Here is a 25,129-nt window from a genome sequence, read left to right as displayed (position 1 = left end):
CACAAATGATTTATAAAGGGAAGAAAAAGTATGTGTTAATCTTGACTGAGTGATACTCTCTGCACTGTTTGTATTACATATCCTACAGCATTCAGTCTTTTCCTTCAACATGGAATTGGACTTAATTTCTTAAAAGAAATTACAGAGCTTTACAGTTGTATTGTTAACAGCTTTTTATTGATGTAGGTTTGTATGTGTGTTTACATTTATATGTAAATGTAATTATTTAGTGAGGATTAGCAGTCAGTGAGGCCCTCTCTTTCCATTTAGTGTGTTATTAGTCATTTGCAAATTCATTTCACTGTAGGTCAGAAATTACAGTTACTATTACATTTAATGCGTGAGGTATCCTGGATTCACCATTTCCTTGGACAACCCTTCTGCTCCAAATTGTACCTGATTTCTTTCAAAAGCAGAGAGGGTTCTTCAGAGTCTTTTCCTGTTCTTAATCCACCCCTCCATGGCATTTTGGGAGGCACGTGGAATCTGGGCTGTGGAAGCTGTTGAACCCGTAGCTGGGTCCGTGTTTGATGGGTGAGCTGGTGGTGGGGACATTGGGGGTGACATCAGGACCTGGCTGCTGGGCAGGGCAGGGTGGGGCTGTGGCTGCTCTCCGGTGCTGGCTCTGTGCTCAGAGCCCAGCTGAGCCCTCTGTGTGCAGCTCACCTCCAGCCTGTGCCAGTGTCGCTCCTGGCCTCGGGCCACCAGCTGCTCCAGGAATGAGCAGAACTCTTCTGCTTCCTGCCTTCCCCCTGCTCTGTACTTAGAACAGAATCTGGGGCCTGAGGGTATCCTGGCTCTCTAGTAATTGCATCATTCCCACTATTAACTAAAGAGAGCAGATTCTTTTTTTAATAAAAGCTTCCTCACATGCATTCTCGAGTGTTGTTGTAGTTTGCAGCTACTCACGTTGGAATGCATCCAGACACCAAGTCCTTATGTTTCCTCCACGTCCCCAAACTCTCTTCTGGGTAATTTGCATTTCAGCACTGCTCAGTTGTACTTTGCTCAGTTTGAGGGAGGGAAGGGCTGGGCGGCAGCATATGCTGATTTGCATATGCTAATTGTAGCATGGATGCTTTGCTTCCTTCTGGCAACCAGACCAGGATATTTTTGTTGTAATATCCTGTTGGTTTAAGGTGAGAGGTAAATCAGAGCTTGTTCTCCTTGATTTACAGCTGCAGTCTTGATTTGAGGTTTGGTGGTAAAGGTCTGAGATGCTTGGAGGATGTGATCAGAAATCAGGGAGCTGAAGGGTGGGACTTCAGAGTTGTTGCAAAAACTTAGGGAAGCAAACTTTGTGGTTCACTAACAGGGATTAATAAAGGAAGGGAAGAAGCACTACAGGTCTCTGCTGGGTAGCAGCATGTGTCACTCGATGCTTCAGCCTTCAGCAAACACTGCATCTGCAGCACTCTGCTGATTCCACAGGTTTGGTTGGGTGAAAAAAGGTGCAAGTTCCCAGGTATCACATCATGCTCATTTGTCTTCTGTGTTTTTTAGCAAAATCAAGATGGGAGGGAGGAAGATTTTGGGAGGGGAGATGAATAAAGCCTCCCCTGAAAAAGTGTTCCCCTGATTAGCTTTGAATTTGGGGGTTCCTTTCTAGAGCTCGTGGGGTGTTGGGGTGACCTGGCAATTGCCACAGGATATAGCAGAAATGCACACAAAATGTGGCAGAAAAGGCTGTGCACATCACTGATAATTGCACTGTTACTCTCAACAAACAAACTGACTGCAGTGCTGGCTGGATTTACGTTCAGGATCCTCAGAGCAGCAGAAAGGTTTTGTGTGCTCTGACTCACAGAGCTGATTTTAAAGAAAATGGGCATTTTAAAAATCCTATTTTCCTTCCATTTTCAACCTCCTTTGATGAAGACACTTGAAACACCTTTTTAACTCTACATTTTAAATGCTTTTTTATAGCCATGAAATACACCCTTGTGTGGTTTTCAGGTCTTTTTAATTTTTAAAAGCCCTCCTTATTGCTGCTGCATAAGGAGAAATTTTTAGATTATGAGGAGAAGCAAATGTGACATTCTGTTCCGTATTAAAAGTTAATTTAGGGCAGAACTGCAGACCAAGAAGCGTCTTTTCTTTTCCTATACCTCCTTGTAATGTAATTGACCCCTAATACCTCTGGAAGATCTGGCACTGAGACAGAGGGAACCAACTGCCCTGGGGCACAGTGTGAACACAGCGGGAGGAATTTGCCCGGCTGGAATCAGACTTGTGATATTTGAGGGTTTTAAAGCACGTTACAGCGTGCTTTTGTCTAAAGCAGAGCTCGTGGTGGCAGGTCTGGGCAGCAGTGAGGTGATGGAGGTTCCCTGGGAGGCAGAGCAGGGAGGTGTCAGGTCCAGAGGGGCGAGCTCGGCTCCAGCCCAGATCCAGATTCCAAGTCTGGCCCTCGGAGTCTTGATGAAGGGCAGAGCTCAGTGCCCAGAGTGAGCCCTGAGCTGATTTGTGTACAGGAACACCTCTGTCCCGTGCCGACCTCGGGCACGCCAGATTATTAAAAGTGATGAGTTAATTCAGATTGTGGTCCTGGAAACAAGGTTTTCCCCAGGACAGCCCACGTCACGGCTGCGACTGATAAAAGCCTTTGCTACACTCTCCTCTTGAGAGAGCGGGTTTGTGCAAACATCCAGGCGGGTCACAGCCTTGCAGAGGACAAAATACAACTTTGTGTGAAGCAGAGCCTCTGTCAAGTCTTCCCCAAGGCTGAGGCAGGCACAGGCATCCTCCATCCCTCCGAGCCCAGGGGTGGAGGGGCAGCACGGCCACCTCCTGGCACTGGGTCAGCTGAGTTTCCTCATCAGAGGTGCCAACTGGAGGGTTGCTGCTGAGGCTTAATTATGCGATTGTAATTTTCTATAAAATGCGTCATAAAACCTATTCATGCCTTATATTGGCATGGAAGAGTTACTCCAGCCTCGCTGGCTGTAGAATGCCCGCTTTAGGAAATTGCCTAAATCTGTGTTTTTCTTGGAGCAGTGCTGGTCAACCCCACAGGTTGCTAATAAATATTCCATAACCTTCTATGAAGGATTATGAAAATAATTTGAATATCTAAATGACTGGCTCTCCTTGGCCTAAGCAGAGCCCAGAAGCAGGCTCTTGTTCATTTCTCTGACCTCTCTTGGTGTGCCATCAGATTGCCCAAAATTGTAGCCCCTACATAAACACTGTCCTGTTCTTACTGGCTTTGAATTTCTTTTGCCATTATATCTGACTTTTTTTTTTTTTTTTTAGCTCTAGTGGGTAAAATACATTTTTGTATTTCGACACCACTTAGAGTGAAGGATTTAAAAATACCTCCCAGACATTGATTTAGCACAAACTACTTCATCTGGGATGAGGAACTGCTTCTCACTATTTCACAGTCACAAAGGTGGGAGGAGAACCCGTTTCCACCTGCCTCAATCCCCACAGTTTTTATCTGTCCCATGCAACAGAAAAGAAATTGGAAGGGGAAGAGAGAGAGAGAGAGAGAGAGAGAGGCTGACACAGCAACCACCGTGGCTGAGATAGTGGGCATACACAGCACAGATTTCCTACCATTTTAAATTTATTTTTGTGAACCTTCACCACACAAATGACGATTTAGCCCTGAGGAGTGCCTGGCCCTGCTGTGCCAGGGCAGGGCTGCCCGGAGCACTGAACCCCCAGAGCAGAGCAGCTGCAGGAGTCAGGTGTGTGTCCCTGGGCTGGAGCACAGCCTGGGCTGGAGGACATTCGGGGTGGCCACCCAGGATCTCCTGGCAGCTCTGGCCCTGGGTGGGTGAGGTACTTGGGGGGCTCTGGCAGCCTGGCTCCTCTTCACAGGGAGGTTACTCACAGCAGCAACTTGGATGCTTGATGATATTTGTAGGCTTTTAGGGCTCTTCACTCTGCTAATTTGACATTATTGAAGTTCTATTTCCCCAACTGTGCTGTGGGCTAAAGCGAGAATGACAGCTTGCTTGTTATTTGCGTGTGCAATATTTATGTATGTAAATGACTGGTGTGTTTGCCTTTATCCCTCCATATAAATACAAGGGATGTATACAAATATAATGAGGAGATACAGGAAGCTCATTTTGTTTAAGCAAAACGTGGAGCATTATGCCATCATGCCCTGACACTTGTTCTGTGCTGGAAGACAAAAAGGGAAGCGTCTGGCTTTTGTTGGGAGACATGAAAGTTGCTGCTGCTTTCCATGTTGGGTATTACAGCTTCAGCACGCCAGAATCATTGGGGTTTTTATTACTATTATTTTTCCTTTTGGTGAAGCCTGAGAAAAGACAAAGACTAAAAATAAAACCCATAATTTTTGATACAACTGTGGAAACATGGTTAGTTCTAACACAGCAGGTGGCTAAGGGACTCGATCGGCAGAAACCAGCAGTGCTTTCAGTGCAATCAAAGTTAAGTGCAGAAATTTAATTAAATGGTAGCAAGGCTGGCAGAAACTTTGTAAAGCAGCAGTGCATTGTCAAATCTAACAATTATTCCAAGGAACACAATCCACAGATGGCGTCTAATTGATAAATTAAGGTTCTGGTGCCTGATTCTGCTTACACTTAAAGGTTCTCTTTTCTTAAACAAAACCTTAAAATTTTAAGGCTGCATCACTGTTCTGAAAACATAACAAGCTGGGCTGGGTTTTTTGGCTTGAGAAATGCACGCTTTGTGTTAAAGGAGAAGGCGTTTGGCTTCTGTTTTCCTTGCCTGTCTTTCATTCGGGGAGGATGTGGTGTGTTGCTGGTAAGGTGCTTATCTGGAATCTCAGGTATTTAGACCTCCCATAGCTGCTGGGGCAGGTAGTCACATAATCTCTCCCAGCTTTTATGAGCCTTTCCCTTTGCTTGAAGCTGTCTGTCGATTTCTGGGCATCGTCATCAGCAAATGCAAACCCTCCAGAGCTCCTGCCCTGGCTGAGGAGTCCTTTCCAGGGCTAGGCTGGTGGCCCTGGAGGACCAGGCCTGGAAGGAAGTGGCTCACATCTCATTGCTGGGATCACATTGCACGTTTTGGAAAGGGTTCTGGGCTGCTTTTCTGTTTCCCCCTCGCCTGGATGTCGGTGAGAGCTCCCAGCACTTCGTGTGGGTGTGAGGGGACCCAGAGTGTATCTGCCAGGTCCTGCAGCAGCCCAAGAGCAGCTCCAGGTGACATCCTGGATGCCTGTAGAGTTTAGTAAAACAGACAGGCTTTATTTTCCCTCTTTCTGAACTCCAGATATACGGGGATACTTTGTCTCCGTGTGTTTTTGATTTCTATGTGTAAATACTGTTCACTTCCCAGGGTTTAGCATAGCACTTCAGAGAAGGGGCAGGAAAGATTGAATCCAGCTCTTCAAATGCACTTGGCATGTTGTCCTCTAACGCTGGAGAGGGTCTTTTCCCCTAAGCTAGTGGCACTTTCTCTCCCAGAGTAGTGTTTTGAACAAGGATGGGAGTTGAAAGGGCATCAGAGCACATAATAGCTGCGTGGAGTATGGAGATACACACACACCTGTGTGCACAATAAGTGTTTGTCCCTTGCTGAAAAAGGAGGAAAATTGTTTGCCTTCCAATTCAGTATTTTCTTCTTTATTTAACCAATTTTAGAAGATGGATGCAAAAGGGAAATGATAGTTTCATTGTATTTGTCGTAAACCCAGGGCACAGATGCCCTACTTGCTCTTGTGAGTTTTTTGTGTGTGTTTTTTGGCATTGCCCGTGTGGTGGTAAATTCTCCATCAGCTGGATTCTCTGTGATGGAGCTGAGGCCGTTCTGAGCGATGGAGCTGAATCAGTGCTTGTTATTTTTGGTTACTAACAGTATACTTGAATTCAGGAACTCGCCCGCTCCCTTCCCCCTTTCTCCCCTCCTGTGCCTAAATATATCCCACCAGTCAATCAGCACTGGCAGGCATCAATGCTATGGCTGTCAGATCGAGTTAGCTGTGGAGAGCCAGAGCTGCTGGCTTGGGTTTTTGGGCTTGAAAATGTATTCAAATAGTGGCATTGTCATTTGACTTGCAAATAAGTATAGTCTGGTAATGGGGCCCTTGTATAGAAAGAATGATGCAGCACTTCAGACAAATCTATGTCTTCTTCCCATGAAGCAGATTAGCAATAATACAATCCACACTGGTGTTTATGGCTGCATGCTCAGTGAACACAGACATTTCTGAATTTTCATTAATGGTGGATTTGTAGTTGATAATGGAACAAAGAAAAAACACTGGAAATCAAAGAAATGCTAATGCCTTCCTGAGAAACTTGGACAACATTTGGTTTAGAGGCAAATCTGCTCTGGTTGGCATTTTCCCTCTTAGTTCTTCTCCCCTTATCTGGGCTTGTTGGGTGGTTGGTTGCTGGAGAGCAGCACTTAAGTGAACACATTATCTTTGTTGCTGCTCCTTCCCAAAGCGAAGGGACTGGCCTTTGGTGACGGCATAGCGATTGCCACAGCAACCAGGCAGGATGTCACAGATTCACAAGTGTGATTTTACATTCAGAGCAGCAGCAGGAGCAGATGGATATTGGAAACAAAGTCCCCACCCCCTCCCTTTGCCTCCTTGTGCTCCTTCCCAAAGCAGGAACAGCCCTTCTCACCAGGGCTCTTTGTGGTCGTCCTGCCTGACTTCCAGGGGTGGCTTCAGTGGGAGCAGGGAGTGCTGGTGGCACGGCCCTGGCGGTGCCACTGTGCCCCTTTGGGACTCACGGAGGGAGAACGAGCTCACCTGGCAACTTGGGCTCAGCCTTAGCCTGGATGTTGTGCCATTAACTTTGGTAGTGGCTTTATTCTTTTAATCCTGAACTTAGCAGGATGAGCAAGCCAAGCCTCGCCGTGGGTAGTCAGACACACTTGGGAGCCGTCGTGCACAGAAGTTGATTGTAGCACCCACCCACCGTGTGGGCAACAGCCTCGGGAGCATATGCTCAGTCTGTTTTCCCAAAAAAGACAATATTGGAAGCAGATGCAGGAAGGGGTTTGCGCTCGGTTGAGTTTGAGGTCGGGGCCTCTGGTTTGAAGCACGGGGATCTTGTTCAGCATCCCAGCTGAGGCTCTCTGGGCAGGCTGCAGGGTCACCGTGGGGTGGGCACACAGCGGGTGCAGGGGGTGCAGGAGAACCTGGACTCGCTGGTCCCTTGTCACGGCCACCTCTGGCCATGTCCAGCCTCCCCTGGTCACAGTAACCCTGTCACTCCTGATTGCTGGCCTGGCACTGCAGTTCAAGCCCCCGGGTTCTGGCCAGTGTGCCAGAGCCTTGCCGGTGGCCGGGGGTGCCTCTGGATGTACCCCCAGGGCCAGGCCAGGTGAGCCTGTGCTCTGAGCTGACTCTTGTGTTCCCTGCAAAGCCCTGAGCAGACCCTTCTGCCAGACTCTCAAACACTTTGGACTCCTGTGTGTTACAGCCACTCTGGTGCTGATCCGAGAGAGAAACAAAGCTCGAGAGCCCTGGAGCACAGATGACTTGCCCAGACCTGGCCAGGTCTCCTCAGAGACTCCTTATCCTGCTGAAAATTGTAGGCTCCGGTCTAGTGGGCTGAGGCACTCTGAAATTATGCTCAAGTTTAAAGTTTCAAAGGAGTTAGGTATCAAATTTGCACTGACTTGGATTTCACTAAGAGCAGAGTATCTATTTTTGTCTTGCAGCAGTAGGGTTGCAGACCAAGATCCCCTTGTATTTTTATTTTATTTGACTTTGAAAACACCAGCTGCGATCCTCTACACAGTTCCTGGTATGAAGCACATGAAATTTTAATTAGCTTGGGTGAAGGGAAGTTCTGGTAATTGATTTAATATATAAATGCCCCTCTGGTTTCTTTAGTTTATGTGCTGGAAAGATTGTGTTAGAAATTTTCCTGTAACAGAGGAGATTTAAATGCATTTTTAGGGCTGTCTTGAAATCAAAAAGTGAAGTGCCTCTAAACGATTTAGATGAAAGGTACTATTGATATTTCACTATTTCAGCTAAAAGTAGATTATATCATTATTATTATTATTATTTCTGTTATTTTTACTATTAGTATCTTAATGGAGCCAGTCAGTGAGTGCTGAAAAGTGAACAAATGAGCATTAGTTCTTTATATCCAGACTGTGCTGTTGTCACTGTGGTCGTGGGAGATCACAGCAATTTCCCTTGATGGGGCTCCCACCTTTGCTTTCTCCTGCTGCCCACGTGCTCTGTGTTCACCTGTCTCCTCAGGTCTCACCTGTCTCCTCAGGTCTCACCTGTCTCCTCAGGTCTCACCTGTCTCCTCAGCTCCTGAGAGCCTGCAGGCAGATTCCTGCTGCTTCAGAGGGAAAACCCCAGGCAGCAACTGGTTGTGTGTCTGCAGGTGACTTATCCCAGAGGTCAGACTCCTGTCTCAGTTCAGAGCCTGCTGCTGGCAGCGGGACTCCTCTGCTCACCTGTGCAGAGCTTTTGGCCTTTCCTTCTCCCTCTGTCCCTGCACATAATTTCTGGTTTTCTTCTCTGCATTCTTTTGTGCTACTTAACGAAACAATGAAAGAGAAAATCCCTCCGAACTCTCCGGGTAAGAAATAACTCCGTAAGAAATAACTCTGACACTGATATTAACACCTGCTCGACCTGGGAGAGGCTCTTGGTGCTGGGAATGATCTCGGTGCTCCCCCAGTATTTTACAGACATGCACTGAAAAGCGTCTTTATTCAGTTTGACTGTTGCTATTATGTGGCGAGGCATTCAATAAAAGTTGTGATTTATGAGATGTGTGTGGCCGTTGTTGTTTTTTGCTCTGTCATCTATCAGGGAGAGAAAAGCCAGGCCTGATAATTCTTGGCACTTGGTTTTTTCAGTTAAGAATGTCAGCTGTCAGGCTGTCAAGAGAAGTTATTTCTCTGGGTTTTTTTTTTTTTTAATAGGCAGAGATCCTGCTTCATACTGTGCTGGGTTGATAAGGGAGTGCTTTCTGTGCTGCTGAAAAGTGTGTCCCATGGTAAGGCCCTTGGTGTGTGCCCACTTAAACTTCAGTGCTTTGTGTTTTCAGTGTGTGACAGCACTTGATTGCTTAATATACAAATGCATTCACTTTCTTTTTTTGCAGCTTTTATGTGGCTTTTTTTTTTCCCTCTTCCCCCTTTCTCTCCTCCTGAATGGGATGGAGTTTTTTTTCCCCTTCTCTGTGACTAGGTATTTAAAAAGTGCTCTTTTGCAAAATATGTGCACATTAGATAATCTGGTGTTGCATAAAAGCTCTTTCATATTTTGGGGGCTTCATGCATGCATAAAACAGGCCTAATTGAAGATATAGGCTGTTTGTCACGAATGTGAATATAAGGATAGGGGACAGAGGGGAAGAATTATGTTAAATACCAGGGTGATGTGTTTTTTTCTGTTTTCCTTATTAGTTATTTGCAAAAATGTATCAAAAAGTCATTTTGATGCAGTGCACAATAGTATCACAAACTTGTGCTTTGCATCCTAAGTGCCTGGTTAGAGCACAGTTAGAAGCTGAAATCATTCCTCGATTAGTCCCTGGAGTCCTGTACAAGTCTTTAACTCTCAGCATGTGGTCTGTGATTTAACAGTGGATGAAGGATTGCTGAGCTGCAGCTGGTGTGGAGAACCTCAAATTTTCCAATCTGCAGCCTCTCACCTTCCTGCCTCTCCCCTTCCTCCTGCAGAGGACCCATCAAAACCTTGCCAGAGCTGGCAGCATGTTTACCTTTGGGGCAGAGCTTTGGAGCTGGCGAGAGTGGCAGACTCTGGTGGGTAGCAAATCACTGTCAGAAAGGCAGGGAAGGTCTCTGGTGGCCCTGCAGCTCTTGGGTGCTGGGACGTGGGCCTGGCTCAGAGCTGTCATCATGTGCCTGCAGGTACAGCTTGTGGAGGTCTTGTTTTGGTGAGTCAGTGTCCATGGAAAAGGAAAACATTTCCTATGTGTAATTCAGCCTGGACAGCTGACTTACATGCTGTATATCACGCTGGAGCTACGAGGCTGAAGAGGTGGGATGGAAGGTTTGATTGTTAACCTCTGTGAGCTGTTTTGATGCACAGCACTGTGTGTGTGGCTTACAGATGGTTCATAGGTCCTTACAAATGTTTTAGTCCCGTGTCTGGCTGTTCAAGGCACAGGGCTTCTAGACTGAAATGAAAATTCCCACTGTAGGTACAGGTCCTGCAGCTCTCGGGAGGAACAAAATCTCCAGACAGGCAGTGGTGGTGTGGGTGCAGCTTGGGGCCACGCTGAGCTGGGTTTGTCCCTGCAGTGCCCAGCACCCCTGGCTCTGGAAGGGGCCCTGCTGGCAGAGGTGCTGCTGCTGCCTGCAGCGCTGCTCCCAGCACAGCCTCAGGAGCTCAGCGGGCAGATGCTAGCAGTGCTCACACTTGGCTTGAGTCACACTGCACAAGTGGCTGTTCATGGGAAGTTGTCCCAGCTTTTCATGTCCTGCCAGACCTGGAAATCCAGTCATCTCAGTGACTTGGCCTTTTTATGTGACGTTTTTGGCAGGGTTGTAATGATCTAGGTACTTGAAAGTCTGTGAGTGTATTGAGCTGTGATAGGCTTTGATACTGGCAGAGTTCTTGTGCTGGGGAAGATGGGGAAGGAGTGTATATCCAGCCAAGTGTTTATTTTCAGGAACATCAGTATTATTAGAGACCTCTTGGTATTATAGATAGGTAAGAATGAGTCCCTCCATCGTAGCTGGAGTTGCTCTGTGAGCCAGTCAAGCACCTGCAGAGCACTTCTGAGCTGCTCACCTTGGACAGGGAGCTGTGGTGGGGCATGCTGAGGATCAGCTGCTGGTGTTCACAGCTTGCTGGGTAGCACAGAGCTTGGCTGTGCCTGCTGGGGCTGGGCTCCCAGCGTGTGCCTCAGGCTGGCAGGGGTTTAGTTCCCTCTTGCCTGGGGGAGCCCAAGCCTGTGGTGACAGTGCTGGTTGTCCTGGCACAGCTCCCTTTGGGAAAGGAGCATGAGTGGTGGCCTGCTGTGGTGGGCAGGTAAACCTGAACCCATCAAGGTGTTTCTCAGAGCTGGTTTCCTTCCCCCTGGCTGCTGAGTGTGTCCTGCCCCTGAACACAACACAAACTCATCCCTTCTTGCTGAACCTCCTGCCAAGTGCTCGGGGTTGCAGTGTTAACAGCTTTAAATAAATTCCTCCTGGAGATAACTGATTTATTAGGCTCCTACCCTTCTGAAGGCAAAGCTAGTGGCAATTAACAAACAAAGCAGCGTGGGGCAGTTATCATTGTGGGTAATAAATCTTTTGATGTTGGGTATGACTGGCTTGGAGAGCAAAACTCCAGACCAAGTGTGACTTCAGCATGGGCCAGTGGCAGGGACTGACGTGACACGTGAGTGATTCTGTTTGTGTACCCAGGTGTGTGTTGGAGGAGGACCCTGGGCTTGTGCTGGGCAGGAGGCAGCTGTGCCAGTGTCCCTGCTGGTGTCAGTGACACCGTGGGCAGCACCTTGGCTTCACACAGTGCATTCCTCGTTCTCAGCAGGCCTGCAGGAGCAGAAACCAGTGATGTGTCAGCTTTAGGTAGCAGGAGAAGGGGCCCTGTGTGGTGACCCAGCTGCTCTTTCAGCCTGCCATCCCTCCCTGGCTCTCACTTTGGAGGGTAGGTGGCTGAGAAATGAGCCCTCCACGTTCTGGTGGGTAGATGCTGTTGTTCCCTGGTGGCCTCTCTGTTTGAATAAACAATTGGTCCCAGACCTGGTGGCGTGGTTTCCAGCGCTGGGGAGATATTTCTTGCTGGGTTTGTAAAAATGATCTAAATGGATCCGACATTGTGGCCATAAAACATCTGTAACATTACACATTTAGTTATGTTACTAGAGACTTGAGTTCATTTTGATGGGCAGTATTTTATCTGCTACTTTTCCCCTTCTGAAAGCAGAGCTTTCTGTAGAGGAGGATTTATAGAAATATATTTCTAGTACAAAAAAAGTCATACACATTAAGATGTTGGAGTAAAGGAGAAATAATGTCTTTTTTTTGAGACCTTGGCTGATTTATCTCTTGCTTGGTAGTTTGATATGGCCTTCCTAGCTAGGAACAATATTTTTTTATTCTTCCTTTAATAACAATAATGTCAGTAACAATGTCTTGCACTATTCCAGCATCTTCAAATCAGACTTTCAGCGGGTTAGGCATTTAATGAGTGAAACCTCACAGGCTCCATTGAGCTGTGGGCATATATTTCTGTTCTTTTTGTGGAAATCAAGGCACATAGCACTGGATTGTGCAACGCACTCAACCTAATGAGGCTTCCCCAAATGCTGCGAGTTCAAATGTGTGCTCAAATGCTGAGCCCTGCAGTCTCCAGCCGAGTTCTCCCAAGACTCTTTGATACGTCAGTGCTGTGGAGACTGAAGTGACTTGCCCTGTGGTCACTGAGTGAGTAAACATCACACAGGGGAGACAAGCTCTCGTGGCTGCGTGGTGCTGCCTTCCTTTGGAAGAAGCATGGATGTTTTCTCTTGCCTTGCTTGCGCTCTTCGTTTGTGGTGCAGCTCCTCAAGGGCCCTTTTATTCCCAGTCAAGGGTTGTTTGATCTGCTTTAGAGTGACAGCAGTGCTGGTTCAATAATGGCTGGTGGGCTCCCTCCCTGGCAAGGGAAGCATCTCCCCTTAGTGAGCTGGAGGTGGGAGTGCTGCAATTCCTGTAATTCACCAGCCCATTTGTGTGTGTGTGTGGGGGGGGGGGGGAAAGGACAAAAGCAAGCACAGCATTTCATAGAGCTGTGAAAGTATTTCAACAGCAGTAATAGGCAAATCTGGGCATTTTGCAACATTTTAGTGGTCTCGCATCAGAGGGAAAGCTCACCCTTGTGCAGAGCCTTGCAGCTCCATGGGCTTGACTCAGCAGATGAAGTCAAACCTGCTCATCAGTAACTGATTGCCATGTGCAGCTAGAGTATGTAGATGAAATTAATCAAGGCTAAGGGTTAACGTTTCCATTTGTTCTTTTCAGAGAAATCATCTGGAGTATGTTGGGAAGGAGGTAAATTGCTTCACACATTTCTTATTCCTTCCTGTGAATTTTTCTTGTTTTAGCAGGTTATCTAGAATCTTAACAGAGGGCTCCCATCACTGATTTTACAGGGTTATCATGAAAAATTAGTTGATGCTAACTTAGAAGCATTTAAATTATGTCATGCTCTCTGCGCTGTAGAGGCAATAAATTTCTTTGGTCTGGCCTCAGTGTTTGGAGCTGGCAGAATTTACAAACTCTGGCAGAATCCTTTTCCTCTCCAGTTCAGGCTGTGCTGCTGGGTTTTGTTGAGCTGTGAGTTTACAGGACTTTGCCTGGGCTTCCCAGGAGCCTTTTGTCACTCACCCTGGGGCAGGCTGGAGATGTCAGCAGGTCTGGAGTGTGCCTCTCACTGCTGTCCTGCACACCCCTGCTGGGTTTGGGAGAGCAGGGACAGCCAGGGGCCTTTTCCTTGTGTTGGTCCAGGTTAAAAAATAAGGACTTGGGCTGTGTTTTGGGAAGCTGATGAGTTGGCTCTCCACTTCAGTCCATCCTGCTTCACCTTTAGAGCTGTGCTACAAATCGACCTTGAACATGCCCTTGGAAACATTGTCCTCCAGCAGGACATAAAACTGTGACAGCCAGAGGTTTTCTGGTTGTGTTTTGGACGTGGCACAAGACGTTGCCTTGGGGAGGATGGTGTGACCTAGGTGAGGAGCTGCTGCAGTGGAAATGGTCAGTTAATCCCTGTTCCCACTGAGTACTGCTGGCAGGGCTTCCAAAGGGAGGTCCCCGGGCTGAATGCCATCTCCCCCTTTCTTCCCCTCCCTCTTCTCCCTCCTTCCCTCCCTCTCTCTGCCTGCACAAGGTGAAGTTTTGCCAGTAGCCTGTAGATTGAGGACCAGAGGCTTAATTGCTTCCCACTGGGGCCTTTGTCCCTCATTACTTGGGCATTGCAAACATCCCCCCTCCCAGTCACGTTGGGCAGTGCTCTCCATTTGTGGCCCCGAGATGTATTAATTTAAAAATAATTATCTTAGTTTAAAGTTATTAATGCAGTTTTTAAGCACTGCTGAACAGTAATCAGGCAGGCAGGTTGGATAAGTTGTCTGCACTCAGTGAATATTTAGAGTTAACCTTCCTACCATACCGTGCACGAGGAGCTGAAGCAAGCAGGGGGATTTAAATAGGTTTGCTCTGCTCCCCTGCTCTTGCCTGTGCCTTCTGTAACCTGTAAAAGAGTTAACTGGAGCACAGGAGGTGGGAGCAGCCCTCAGGGATGTGATATAACTGGTTATAGTAGGCTGTGGGGCCGGGAGCTATTCCTGGCCTCTGGAGGGGTGAGCACTGGCTCTGGTGAATTTTACTGTATCTTTTGATATGAAGCTTGAAGCCAGATTTTGCTCAAAAGACCTGCTGAGATCTCACAGCTGGGGCTGATTTTCAGGCTTGGATCTCCCATGCAGGGAGCTCTGCGTGGTGGTGCAGGTGAAGGTGTTGCTGTGCCTGGAGAGCTGAGGGTGGCTGGGGGGGGGTGTATGGGATGCTCCTGCCTGGACAGCAAACCCTTCTTTTGGCAACAGCCCCTTCCTGGGGGTGGCTGTGGGCCGTGGCAGGCTGCCATCACCTAACTGTACCTGTGGTGGGTGAGTGAGGGGCTGGTCCTCCCAGGGGGGCAAATCAGGGAGTTAAATCCAGTAGCAGTTGGGGAGATGGACCAGGAAGGGCTCTGCTTGGCCCCTGGCCAGTTTTGCTTGTGAAACTCCAAGGATGGCTTTGGCAATCGCTGCCAGTTCAGTCTGTCTTGGAAAAAATCAGTTTGTGCGTTGTGCCTCCTGCTGATGCCACAGCCATCGAGGGAGGGAAGTGCACCAGCAGAACCCAAGGCAGCCAGGAGTACAGCAGGGACCAGGTTTCGTTTCTGAACGGGTTGGGAGAGTACAACCCGTGTGTGTGTTTTCCCAGAAATCAGGGGAGCCGATTTCCCCCGCTGGGAATGCGTGCCGGTTGTTTGCATTAAAGAGCCCTTTCATTCCCACGGACCTTCTGTAGCCCGAGCAGTTCTCGCAGGATGACACGAGCTCACACAGGGGTCAGGCACGAGGTATTTGCACCGTTTAAGTCTTGCTGAAATCCTGTTTTGGATGCTTAGGCGTGCTGTGCGTGGCACGTAAAGCCGCGCTGCCGTGGCTCGGGGGCAGCCTGGAGTGGGATGTTTGGAGCACAGTGCCCAGCTCAGCACCTCCATCACCTGTGCAGAAATACCTGGAGACAGGATGCTTCTGGGCTGTTCCCTGTGGACACAGAGGGGCTGGCAGCTTTCACTAAATACTGCCTTTTTCCTCCTGTCTTTGCATCCCACTTCAGTTGAGTTTTTAATAGCTTTTTGGAACTTCCTAGGAGGATCCCAGAGGCAAAAAACTAAAAAAAACTGGAGAATTCTTATGGTGTGTGCTCTGCCAAAGAAGCCTGGCAGTTCTGTTAACAAGATCACTTCCCATTACATGAATTATTGTTGTTTTTAATTAGAAGTAATGCTGTAGTTTGAATGTACAGCACAATGGGGTATAAAATGCAGCTCAGTGCAGATACCAAAGCTGGTTTTTCCAATTATAAACCTATTTAGAAGGTGGATACACTAGAAATGATGGAATGGCAAACTGCAGATGAGGTGAGCAGGCTGGGATACACATGCACCCCTGCCCACGCTGTCGTACAAGAGAGAGGAGAGTGCTCTGGAAAAGAGTTACATATGCATAATTAGTTTAATCTGAAATTAATGCTAATTTCAGCACTTGGCGATGCAGATTCACTATTAGTACTCCAGTCCACTTCCACTACATTGAGAGGTTGAGGATGCAAACCTTGATGAATTGCACACTGGAGTGTGCCAGAAACGAGCTCAGGCACAGGTTCCCAGGGTGTTCCTTGAGCCCCGTGTGCTGGGAGCGTGTCTCTGTCTCCTGCTTTGGGATTTTCCAGGGATTTTACTTCCCAACATGGCCTGCCAGTGGCACACTCGGGCTCCTCTCTGTGCCTGCTGAGTGTCAGCACTCATCCTTTCCACCCTCACCATCCTGAGCCAGGAGCTCTGCACTAAAACTGGAGGCAGGGGGACAGCTAAAAGGCTGTGTAAAGAATGGTTGGGAAGTGATACTAAAAGCCATTACCCTGAAGTTAAATATGGAACTTCTTTGTTGAATGTAGACAGGGCCTTGGCTCATCTAGAAGGAATGGTGGATACTTGCTGCTTGAGATTTTGAAACTCTGGGAATCCTGAAAAATATTTAATGAGCTTAAAATCTTCTTTTTTCATTTTTACTAGTCAGGATAATAAGACAGTTTCGTTGGGGAAGGAAGAACCACAAGAAGGTGATGAGCAGCGTTACTGTGTGAGTGTGAGGGATGTTCAGGGGCTCAGAGCAAGAGCCCCCAGCTCTGCAAAACCTCATTCCTTCATTTCATCTGGGTAGGCTGGGTTTAGCTCACATTTGTATTGACATGCTCGAGTGGGACATGTTCCCAGAGACTGCATCTTCAGCCTGTTGTTTAGAGGAGATTTACCTGATACGCCCCAAACTGATCTAATTACAACCATAACCTTGCACAGAATGGCATAAACTCAGCAGCGAAGGGTTTCTTCCTGCTCCTGCACCTCCTGAAGTGTTTGCTCAGTTTCAGAGCACAAAGACAATTATATTTTTCAAAAGCCAAGCCAGTAAAGAGAATGTAACCTTGAATGCCTCCTCGCAGGAGTAGTCACATGTGTTTTGATTAACTCAGCACCAGCGCCGTGTACAAACAGAGCAATTCTGTGATGCTCACAATTAAAGGGCCTCACACCAGCCTGGGCTCTGCCTCTCCTGGCAATCCCTTCCGCAGCGAGAGAGGGACACCTTCAGTACACAAGCCCTCCAAAACCATCTGGTAGCCACAGTTTGCAGAGCCCTGCAGTAGCCAGGGGTGGATATATTACACTGCAAACGAAATCCAAAGACACGGAGCTGCAAGTATTGTGGTTTCAGAGTGACCCAGACCTCTTGGAGTCGTTAATAAAACATGGGCTTGTGATTGATTCACACAAATTGCTTCCTGTTACCCAAAGCCCACTGTTGCACCCAGGAGAGGGCAGGTGGGGCTGCTGGCAGAGGGTCCAAACCCACTAGGGCTTCTGTGACACCATCGCTGTTGGGGTGCCCCCGTTGTGAGCAACCTCCAGAAAGCAGATCCTGAATTTACTCACAGGAGAAGGCAGAGATCCCCAGTGACTTTCACTGGAGGAATTCAGACTGGCAGGGCATGCCCCAGGTGTCCAGGCCGTGTGTCCAGTGCCCTGCTCTGCTCCCAGAGCCACGTGCTCTGCACTTTCCCCTGGGGAAGCCTTGTCCTGTCTCGTGTGTTTGACTGGAGGATGTGCAGGTTGGAGCAGGAGTCAGGGGCTGTTCCCAGCTGCTCCCAGCCCCACACGGTATCCAATGCTGCAGAGGGGTGAGGCCACACCAGCACAGGTGTGCCAGGTGTGGGGAGCAGCTCACCTGGCAGAGCGGCAGTGGCAGCTCCTGTGCAGGGCTGTGAGCCCAGCTGAGCGTGGCTGGCCATCGTGGCTCTGTGGGGAGGGGTGTCCCCTTCACCTGAGGAGGAGCAGGCTGCTCCTGCTCCCTGCTGCCCGTGTCCCTATTGCCCGTGTCCCTCCCACCCTTGTCCCACCTGTCTGTGTCTCACCTGCCTATGTCCCACGGCCACACCTCCCTACCTGCCCGTGTCCCCCCTGCCCGTGTCTCACCTGCTCCTGGTCCCTGCTGCCCATTTCCCCCTGCCCGTGTCTCACCTGCTCCTGGTCCCTGCTGCCCATGTCCCCCCTGCCCATGTCCCCTGGCCACACCTGCCCATGTCCCCCCTGCCTGTGTCCCCCTGCCCGTGTCCCCCATGTCCCACAGCCACACCTGCCCATGTCCCATTGCCTGTGTCCCTATTGCCCATGTCCCTGCTGCTCCTGGTCCCACCTCCCCATGTCCCTGTTGCCCATGTCCCCCTGCCCGTGTCCCCCAGCCACACCTGCCCACCTGCCCGGGATCCTTGCCTCGGGCCAGGTGAGGCCGTGGTGCCACAGGTGGGAGGGAGGCAGCAGATCCTGCTCTAGGGGCACGTCAGGGTGTGTGTTTTCTGTCAGGGTGTGTGTTTTCTGTCAGGGTGCTGGGGGGAATGTGGGAACAAAGCAATCGAGCAGCCTCTTCAGGGAAATGTGGATTGCAGAAGCAGACTTGATTTTGTGCTTCGCTTTGGTACCAACGAGCTGATTTCTGAAACCGTTTCCCAGCTCGCAGTGCATCTCAGGGCATTAAAATGTTGTGAATTTGCTTGTCATTACCAATATTTTCTTTGACTGAAGCTATTGAAACAAAGTGGTCTTTTTTTTTTTTCCTATAACCTTCAATCTTGCTTCTAAAAGCAGTAGCTCTCTTTTTCTTTCACTCTTGGTCAAATATAAAAAAGATGATAATTTCAAATACTGCTTTAGAATAATTGCTTTCCTCCCTCTTTTGTATGACAACAGAAGCTTGGCCTGATCTTAAATCAGATGTTGGCAGGCAGAGGGCTCTTGACAGCCCTGCAAAATCCTTTAGTTACAAGTCGGCTTTAGCCAATTCTTTATTTGTAAATGACAATTTTCTACAGAAAAATATATGCTTGGGCTTCAATTTTGGAGCCCTAGATTGCAGCCAGGAAAAAAATAATTGAATTTTTACACTTTTTTTTTTTTCCCCCATTCTCTTTTTATTCCTAACTTTAAAAAAAAACCCAAATGGAAAAGGTGAGGCTGTGTAAGGTGTGATTGGAGCTGATTGAGGGGAGTATCTGCCCTGGTTGATGTGCATGGCTGTGGGGACAGGAGCGATGATGAATTTCTCCTGTGCTGGGAGGATTTGGGGCTGCTCCAAGCTTTGTGTCCGACGCCCCAGCCCCGTGGAGGCTTTGCCCGTGTGTGTGACAGGGTGACCCTCGGTGTGGAGCAGGTCTGGGCTGTCCTCATGACCTCAGTGGCCCTCACCAAAGGCATTTTCAGTCTCTAGTGAAAAAATGAGGAAGTGATGAAACTTGCAGGTGGATCCCTGTGCCTGTTTTTCTCCTGTTTAGGCAGGCAGGTCCTGGCTCTGGAGTTAGGGACGTTTTCCCCTTCAGTCTCTGGAAGTCTCTTCACCCAGTTTGCAGAGCTCAGTGCCTGGGTTTGCTGCTGAGGTGTTTGCTGGCTCCCAGAGCTCCCAGTGTTGACTCAAACATCTGTCCTTGCTGAGCTGTCTCCAGCTGCAGGGCCATGGCAGCTCGATGCCCTGAGCCCTCCCCAGCCCCTTCAGAGAGTGCTGTCAGCATTGTCCTGGCTCTGCCTTCAGTCGTGGCCCGTGAGTGGTGGGTGTCAGCTTGGGATCAGGTGTGTGTCAGTTTGGGATCACCTGTGTGTCAGTTTGGGATCACCTGTGTGTCAGTTTGGGACCAACTTGTGTGTCAGCTTGGGTGTGTGTCAGCTTGGGACCAGGTGTGTGTCAGCTTGGGATCAGTTTGTATGTCAGTTTGGGATCAACTTGTGTGTCAGCTTGGGACCAGCTTGTGTGTCAGTTTGGGATCAACTTGTGTGTCAGCTTGGGACCAGGTGTGTGTCAGCTTGGGATCAGTTTGTATGTCAGTTTGGGATCAACTTGTGTGTCAGCTTGGGACCAGCTTGTGTGTCAGTTTGGGATCAACTTGTGTGTCAGCTTGGGACCAGCTTGTGTGTCAGTTTGGGATCACCTGTGTGTCACTTTGGGATCAGTTTGTGTGTCAGCTGGTTTGGGACCAGCTGTGTGTCAGTTTGGGACCAGCTGTGTGTCAGTTTGGGATCACCTGTGTGTCACTTTGGGATCAGTTTGTGTGTCAGCTGGTTTGGGACCAGCTGTGTGTCAGTTTGGGACCAGCTGTGTGTCAGTTTGGGATCACCTGTGTGTCACTTTGGGATCACCTGTGTGTCACTTTGGGACCAGCCCACCAAAGGCACCCTGGGGTTGTGTCCCTGGGCTGACCTGCCCATCCTTGGGAGCTGCAGGCTGTGGATGATGGTTCTGCCCTGCTGTGGGATCCAGCAGCATCCCTTGGCCTTGTGGGGCCGAGCTCAGGCACACCTGGGGCAGCAGAAGGAGCTGGGGGCTCAGCTGGGGCTGGGGGGCACAGGCAGCCCCTGGAGGGGCTGATCCAGCCCTGGGGATGGTGATTCCATGGGCACAGGCTGTGCTGGCTGGAGGATGCTGCGTCGGCAGCTCTTTCATCATTTGATTACTTTAAAAGTAACTGTGTGAGTTCCTTTTAAACTGACCCGTGGAAACTTAATAACACATCACTTGGATTTGATGTAATTGCCTGCTCCTGCCAAGGAGCCTTCAGCCTGTCTGTAGGGAAAGGAGGGGCAAAGGCACCTCTGCTTTGAGACAGTAGCTGTGAAGAGACAGTGCTTGGACTCCTTTTTCACTTTTATTTGCATTGAGAAGCACAATAAAAATCATTTATTAAAAAAAAATATCCGGGGGCTAGAGTTGTTATTGAGAGCCTTTACTCAGCCATCTCTCAAATAAAAACAAAACAAGACAGAGAAAGAAGTATCTAATCAAATCGAATTGAAATTGCTTTTGTAAAGAAGTATTCTCATTATCTGGGTTAGGCATGGGATCTGGAGAATATTTCTTTTTTCCACATATTGTTTGAAATAATCTGGTTAAACCATATGCTTGTCTTATAATTTCTTACAGATGGTCACAAGAACAAAGAAAATATTTGTAGGTGGATTATCGGCTAATACAGTAGTGGAAGATGTGAAGCAATACTTTGAACAGTTTGGCAAGGTAAGTTCTGCCCAAGTGAGCACTGCATAGTTGTTCTTTCTTCCCTTTCTTTTTGAAGTGTGTTTTGAAAAACAAAAGTGCATTGAGGACTGAGCTCAAAGGAGGGCCAAGTTTTTGCCTTTCCGTGTCATTTCTTGAAGCCTCTGGGATTCCTTTTCTGTTTGTTGCTTGTGTGTGTACAACATTGCCAACACTGTTTACTTCCACTAAAGAAAAAAGCATCACTGGGAGGTGAATCTGTGTCTGTTCAGGAAGAATCTGACCCTTAGCTGAATGATTACACAGTTGTCTTCTCCATAAAATCAGCCTTCTGTTAGCCCCAATTCCAGTGGCAAAAAGGGCAGATAGACGTATTGGAGAGCTCATTAATTTGTGAAAATGCCTGAAGGAACCACGTGAAAAGCAAGAGTAATGTGGAAGTCACTAGAATATCCACTTAATTTCTTACTAGAAAATCCTTCTGCAAGTATGTATAGAATGCTGGCATCATTGGAAAAAAAAAACAAAACAAAACACAAAACAAAACAAAAAAAAACCACAGCAAAAGAACCCCTCACCAAAACCCCAAAACAAACAAGTTTATGCAGAAAAGGAGATCTGAACCTTGCCAGAATAGTCTTTGCTGTGCTGTAACAGCTCAAACCCCACTGTCCAGGCTTTGGCTGGTGCTTAGTGACACTGACTTCCATGGAGCTCCCTGGGTCCCCACGGCTTCTGGACAATTGTTCAGGAGTGCCACGGGTGACGAGCTGCTCTGAGAGCAGTTTGTGGCACCCCACCTTCTGCCAGCCCCGCTGGCCACGGGGCTCCATGGGTTCCAGCTCCATGGGTTCCAGCCTAACAGCTCCATTCCTGTCTTTAGGAGTGCAGCAATTGATGTTTCAGATGCAAGATTGCGTGAGGACACAGCAGGGTATCCTGGAGCAAAGCAGCTCCCATTCCTTGTAGTTAGTTTATGTTTCTTTTATCTGCCCTGAAAAGCCTGAGCCAGGCAGGATTTAGTTGAGGGCTGAGGAGGCGAGTTTATAAATGGTTCCTGTGCTGGATTGATAGTTGTTTTGCAAACCAGTCATTTTATTTTCAATAATAATCTTCGATTCCGGCAGGATGTTTACAGCCTGCTGAGCCTTTTATTAAAGGATTACATGAGCTTTTGGATGTTTCTTCTGTAGTTACTTCTAATTGCAGAACTCCACTAACCTGTATTTTTCAAGTTAATAATAGTTTCAATATAAGTGCTTTGCATATTGTCTGGATGTTGTCTTAATATAGTCTTTTTAATTTCACCATCTGGTAGTTTCATGCTTGCAATTTTACAGTCCCTGAGAACGCAGCAGCCAGGCTGTGTCTGGGGAGTGACTGGGGATTCGGGACGCTTTGGTTCTGCTTTCATGCTCTGCCATTCTTGAGACAGCTTAGCAGAGGTTTGCCTTCCCAAAGGCAGTACTTTGGAAAAATCAAGTGGTTCTTCCCTTCAAGCGTCTTAATTTTGCAGGCAAAAAAATTTAAGGAGCTGAAAATTGCTCAAGTTGGGACCAAGGTAGGAGCCCATTGCCATGTCAGCACAGCTGGGGTTGTCGTGCTGGGGCTGAGCTGCTGCAGGAGTCAGGCTGGCAGGGCTTGGTCCCTGGCACTGCAGGTGACCTGTGTCACAGTCCCCTGCTCCAGCTTGTGGAGAGTTTGGTGAAGCTGGCGCTGTTTGGGGCAGAGGCTGCCTGGCTGTGTGACCGTGGCCTGACCTTGCTGCAGGTGCTGGGGTTCTCCCCACAGCACTGCTCTTCATCAGCTGGGACAGTTTGGTTTCGGGGTGTTTTGGGGTGATTCTCCTCAGGTTCTGGTTGTCAGGAGGTGGTTAATGACCCTTAGAAATGGGGAGTTGTGGTCCAGCTGAGTTAGAAGACTTGTTAACATGCTGTGGACAGTGGGATGCTGCCTTCAGATACAGGACCCAGGACTGGTGCTGCAGGACCTTGCAGGACTCAATCCTTGTCCATCCCCCTTCCCTGCCCCTCCAGGACTCCCTTCCTGCCCTCTGAGGCAGAGCCTGTGCTCAGCACACAGCCTGGCTCTCCATCAGGCCATTACCACGCAAGCAGTGATCCACATCGACTGGCCTGCTCTGCCTTTGCTCGGAGCTTTCTTAAAATAAAGCAAATTGCATTACACAATTAATGTGTGAGGAGCCGCCCGTGTTTGATAAGAGCATCTCAGGTGATTTGCTCTTTGAAATGCTGAGCTTATTTATTGGCGTGGAAGAAATTGCTTACGGAGCGCTGCGATTCCTGAAATCCTGTTTGTACTTGCTGTGGAGAGGAGCTCTGCAGCCAGGGGAGGTTGTTTTGGTGACTGGAGGTAGCTCTCAGAACACAGGATGTGGGACAGCAGCCACCAGCTCTGGGGCCAGATGGGCTCGCTCGTGTAACTGGAGTTGGCAGCAAGGGGTAAAAGTGTCAAATTTGAAACTGCAGCTTTTTGAAAAGTCAGTGCCAGAACCTTTGTCTCCAAGAGAAGGAAAAGCTTTAGTGAACCCACCACTGAAAGTGCCTGATGGTACAGCACCAAAGTATGTGGCAATGATAATTCCTGAAACTTAGCATGTAAGATTTTTCATAGTGATTATTTTCTCTTTCTGAAAAATCCCAGGAGTCCCTGATTTCCTTTTGGGGAGGTGGGCATGCTTAGCTTCTGTAAGCTGTGGAGGAAAACTGGGAAAAATGACCCAAGTGAAGCTAAAAGCCATCACAGAACGAGCACAGAAGAGTGTAATGAGCAGCCTTGTGACTGCTTAGAGCTGCTGGGGCTGGTCCTGTGCACCTGCAGGTGTTGCAGGGCACCCCAGAGAGGCTTGGCAGGGTCTGGACGCTGAGAAGGGGAAGAATTCTCCTTCCAGTTGTTTCAGGGAGCAGAATCCATGGAATATATGAGAAGGCTAAACTGGGAAAATACCAAACTAAGCCATAAGCATTTACAACCAGAAGAAGAAAAAAAAAAAAAAAGCCATTATGTTACTCCTGATCCTGACAGTCTAATGCAGTTGTTTGCTGGATCCTCTCCTATTTCGGTCAAAGATGTTTTAAACATTCTTACAAGCAAAATAAATTCACTGTCCATGTTGACCCGTCTGGGCTCTGCAGCATTGCCCTTGTGCTGGGGGTGAAAAGCTGCTGAGAGCAGGCTTTGAAAGAATTGAAGTGAGAAGTGTTGGAGCTGAGGAGAGCCAGGGGCAGCTCAGTGGGGCTGGCATTGCTCCCCTGTGCAGGGGCCACGGCCCTGCCCTGGGCAGTGCTGGGGCTGCAGACCTGCCTGCTTCTGGCTGTCTGGAGGACTAGCAAGTGTGCAGCTCTGAGGCTGGGACACGTTGGAGCATTTAAGGCATCAGGCATCATTTCAAAAAGGGAAAAAAAGAACTCCGCAGCAGACTCCTCAAGCCTCACCTGGAGTGCTGTGAGAGCAGAGGGAAGCTGTGGGTTCTCAGGACCTGCATGTCCTGCACTGGGGCTGCAGCAGTGACCCAGGGCAGGCAGGGCCCAGGTGTGCCCAGGTGCTGCTCCCTGCACAGAGCTCCTGCAGGAGCAGCCCAGCCTTCGCCTGTGCAATTACACTTCACATGGCCAACTGTGTAATTAGTTTGGAAGACTTATGCCTAGTCATTGGTTTATCCTAATCGGCTTTGGCTTTTCCCAACAACAAAGTGAGCTTATTTTCCTAAGCTGAAACAACTCTGCTCCCTTTGTTCCTCTCTTTTATTGTCTCATTCCTTTCATTCTGTTTTACTGCCAAAGTTTTGTTTCATTAGGCCTACAAGTCATTTCCAATCCACTGGGCTGCTACAATAAGGCCTTTATAACTCAGCTGCCCTGGTTCCCATGTCCCTTCTGGTCCAGAGCCAGGACTTGCTGTTTGACATGGGATTTTAACCCTTTGGCTGCCCCAGCTGCTGCTTCCCCCTTGGTGGGGCTGGGCCAGGCTGAAGCCCTGCTGAGCTCAGGGATCCTAATGATGGTGTGTGGGCATTAATTGATAGGGTAATGGGCTCCAGGTAACGCCTTCAGGCCCAATTATGGGAACAGAACTCTGAGTAAAAACCTTCTTACCGTAATGAGTCGTGGTGGGAACAGTCCTGGGAATGAAAAGGCCACAGTGTCCTTCAGCAGGGTGGGAACAGTTCTGGTGAAGGTATGTTCCAGTTGTCCTGAGCCATTAGATCAGCCCATGTAGGACTGTTCTTGTAGAAAAGCCATGTTTTCTTGGGTAGGAGAGAACGCAAATTTAAATTTATCCTTTTTTGAGCCAGAATGGTGATGCTTGAAGGAGATGTGTGAAGTAGTTTTGTGGACAAGCAA

At 48.5% G+C, this 25,129-nt stretch overlaps 1 protein-coding gene across 15 annotated transcripts in view; it reads left to right on the top strand.

Moving 5' to 3' along the window:
* Positions 1-25,129, top strand: part of MSI2 (musashi RNA binding protein 2) — a 203,733-nt gene that overhangs the window by 53,305 nt on the left and 125,299 nt on the right. For 13 of the 15 annotated variants that reach the window (XM_053961228.1, XM_053961225.1, XM_053961233.1 and 10 more), the window contains exon 6: positions 20,694-20,786. In XM_053961228.1, coding sequence (XP_053817203.1) covers positions 20,694-20,786 — 93 coding nt within the window. Of the gene's footprint in view, positions 1-17,173; positions 17,390-20,693; positions 20,787-25,129 lie in introns of those variants that run through there. The other 2 variants (XM_053961235.1, XM_053961237.1) reach the window with 2 other exon arrangements.

This window comes from Vidua chalybeata, chromosome 20 (assembly GCF_026979565.1).
Source record: "Vidua chalybeata isolate OUT-0048 chromosome 20, bVidCha1 merged haplotype, whole genome shotgun sequence".
NCBI lineage: Eukaryota > Metazoa > Chordata > Aves > Passeriformes > Viduidae > Vidua > Vidua chalybeata.
Note: the sequence above shows the minus strand (reverse complement) of the source record. Positions and strands in the feature narration are given on the sequence as shown.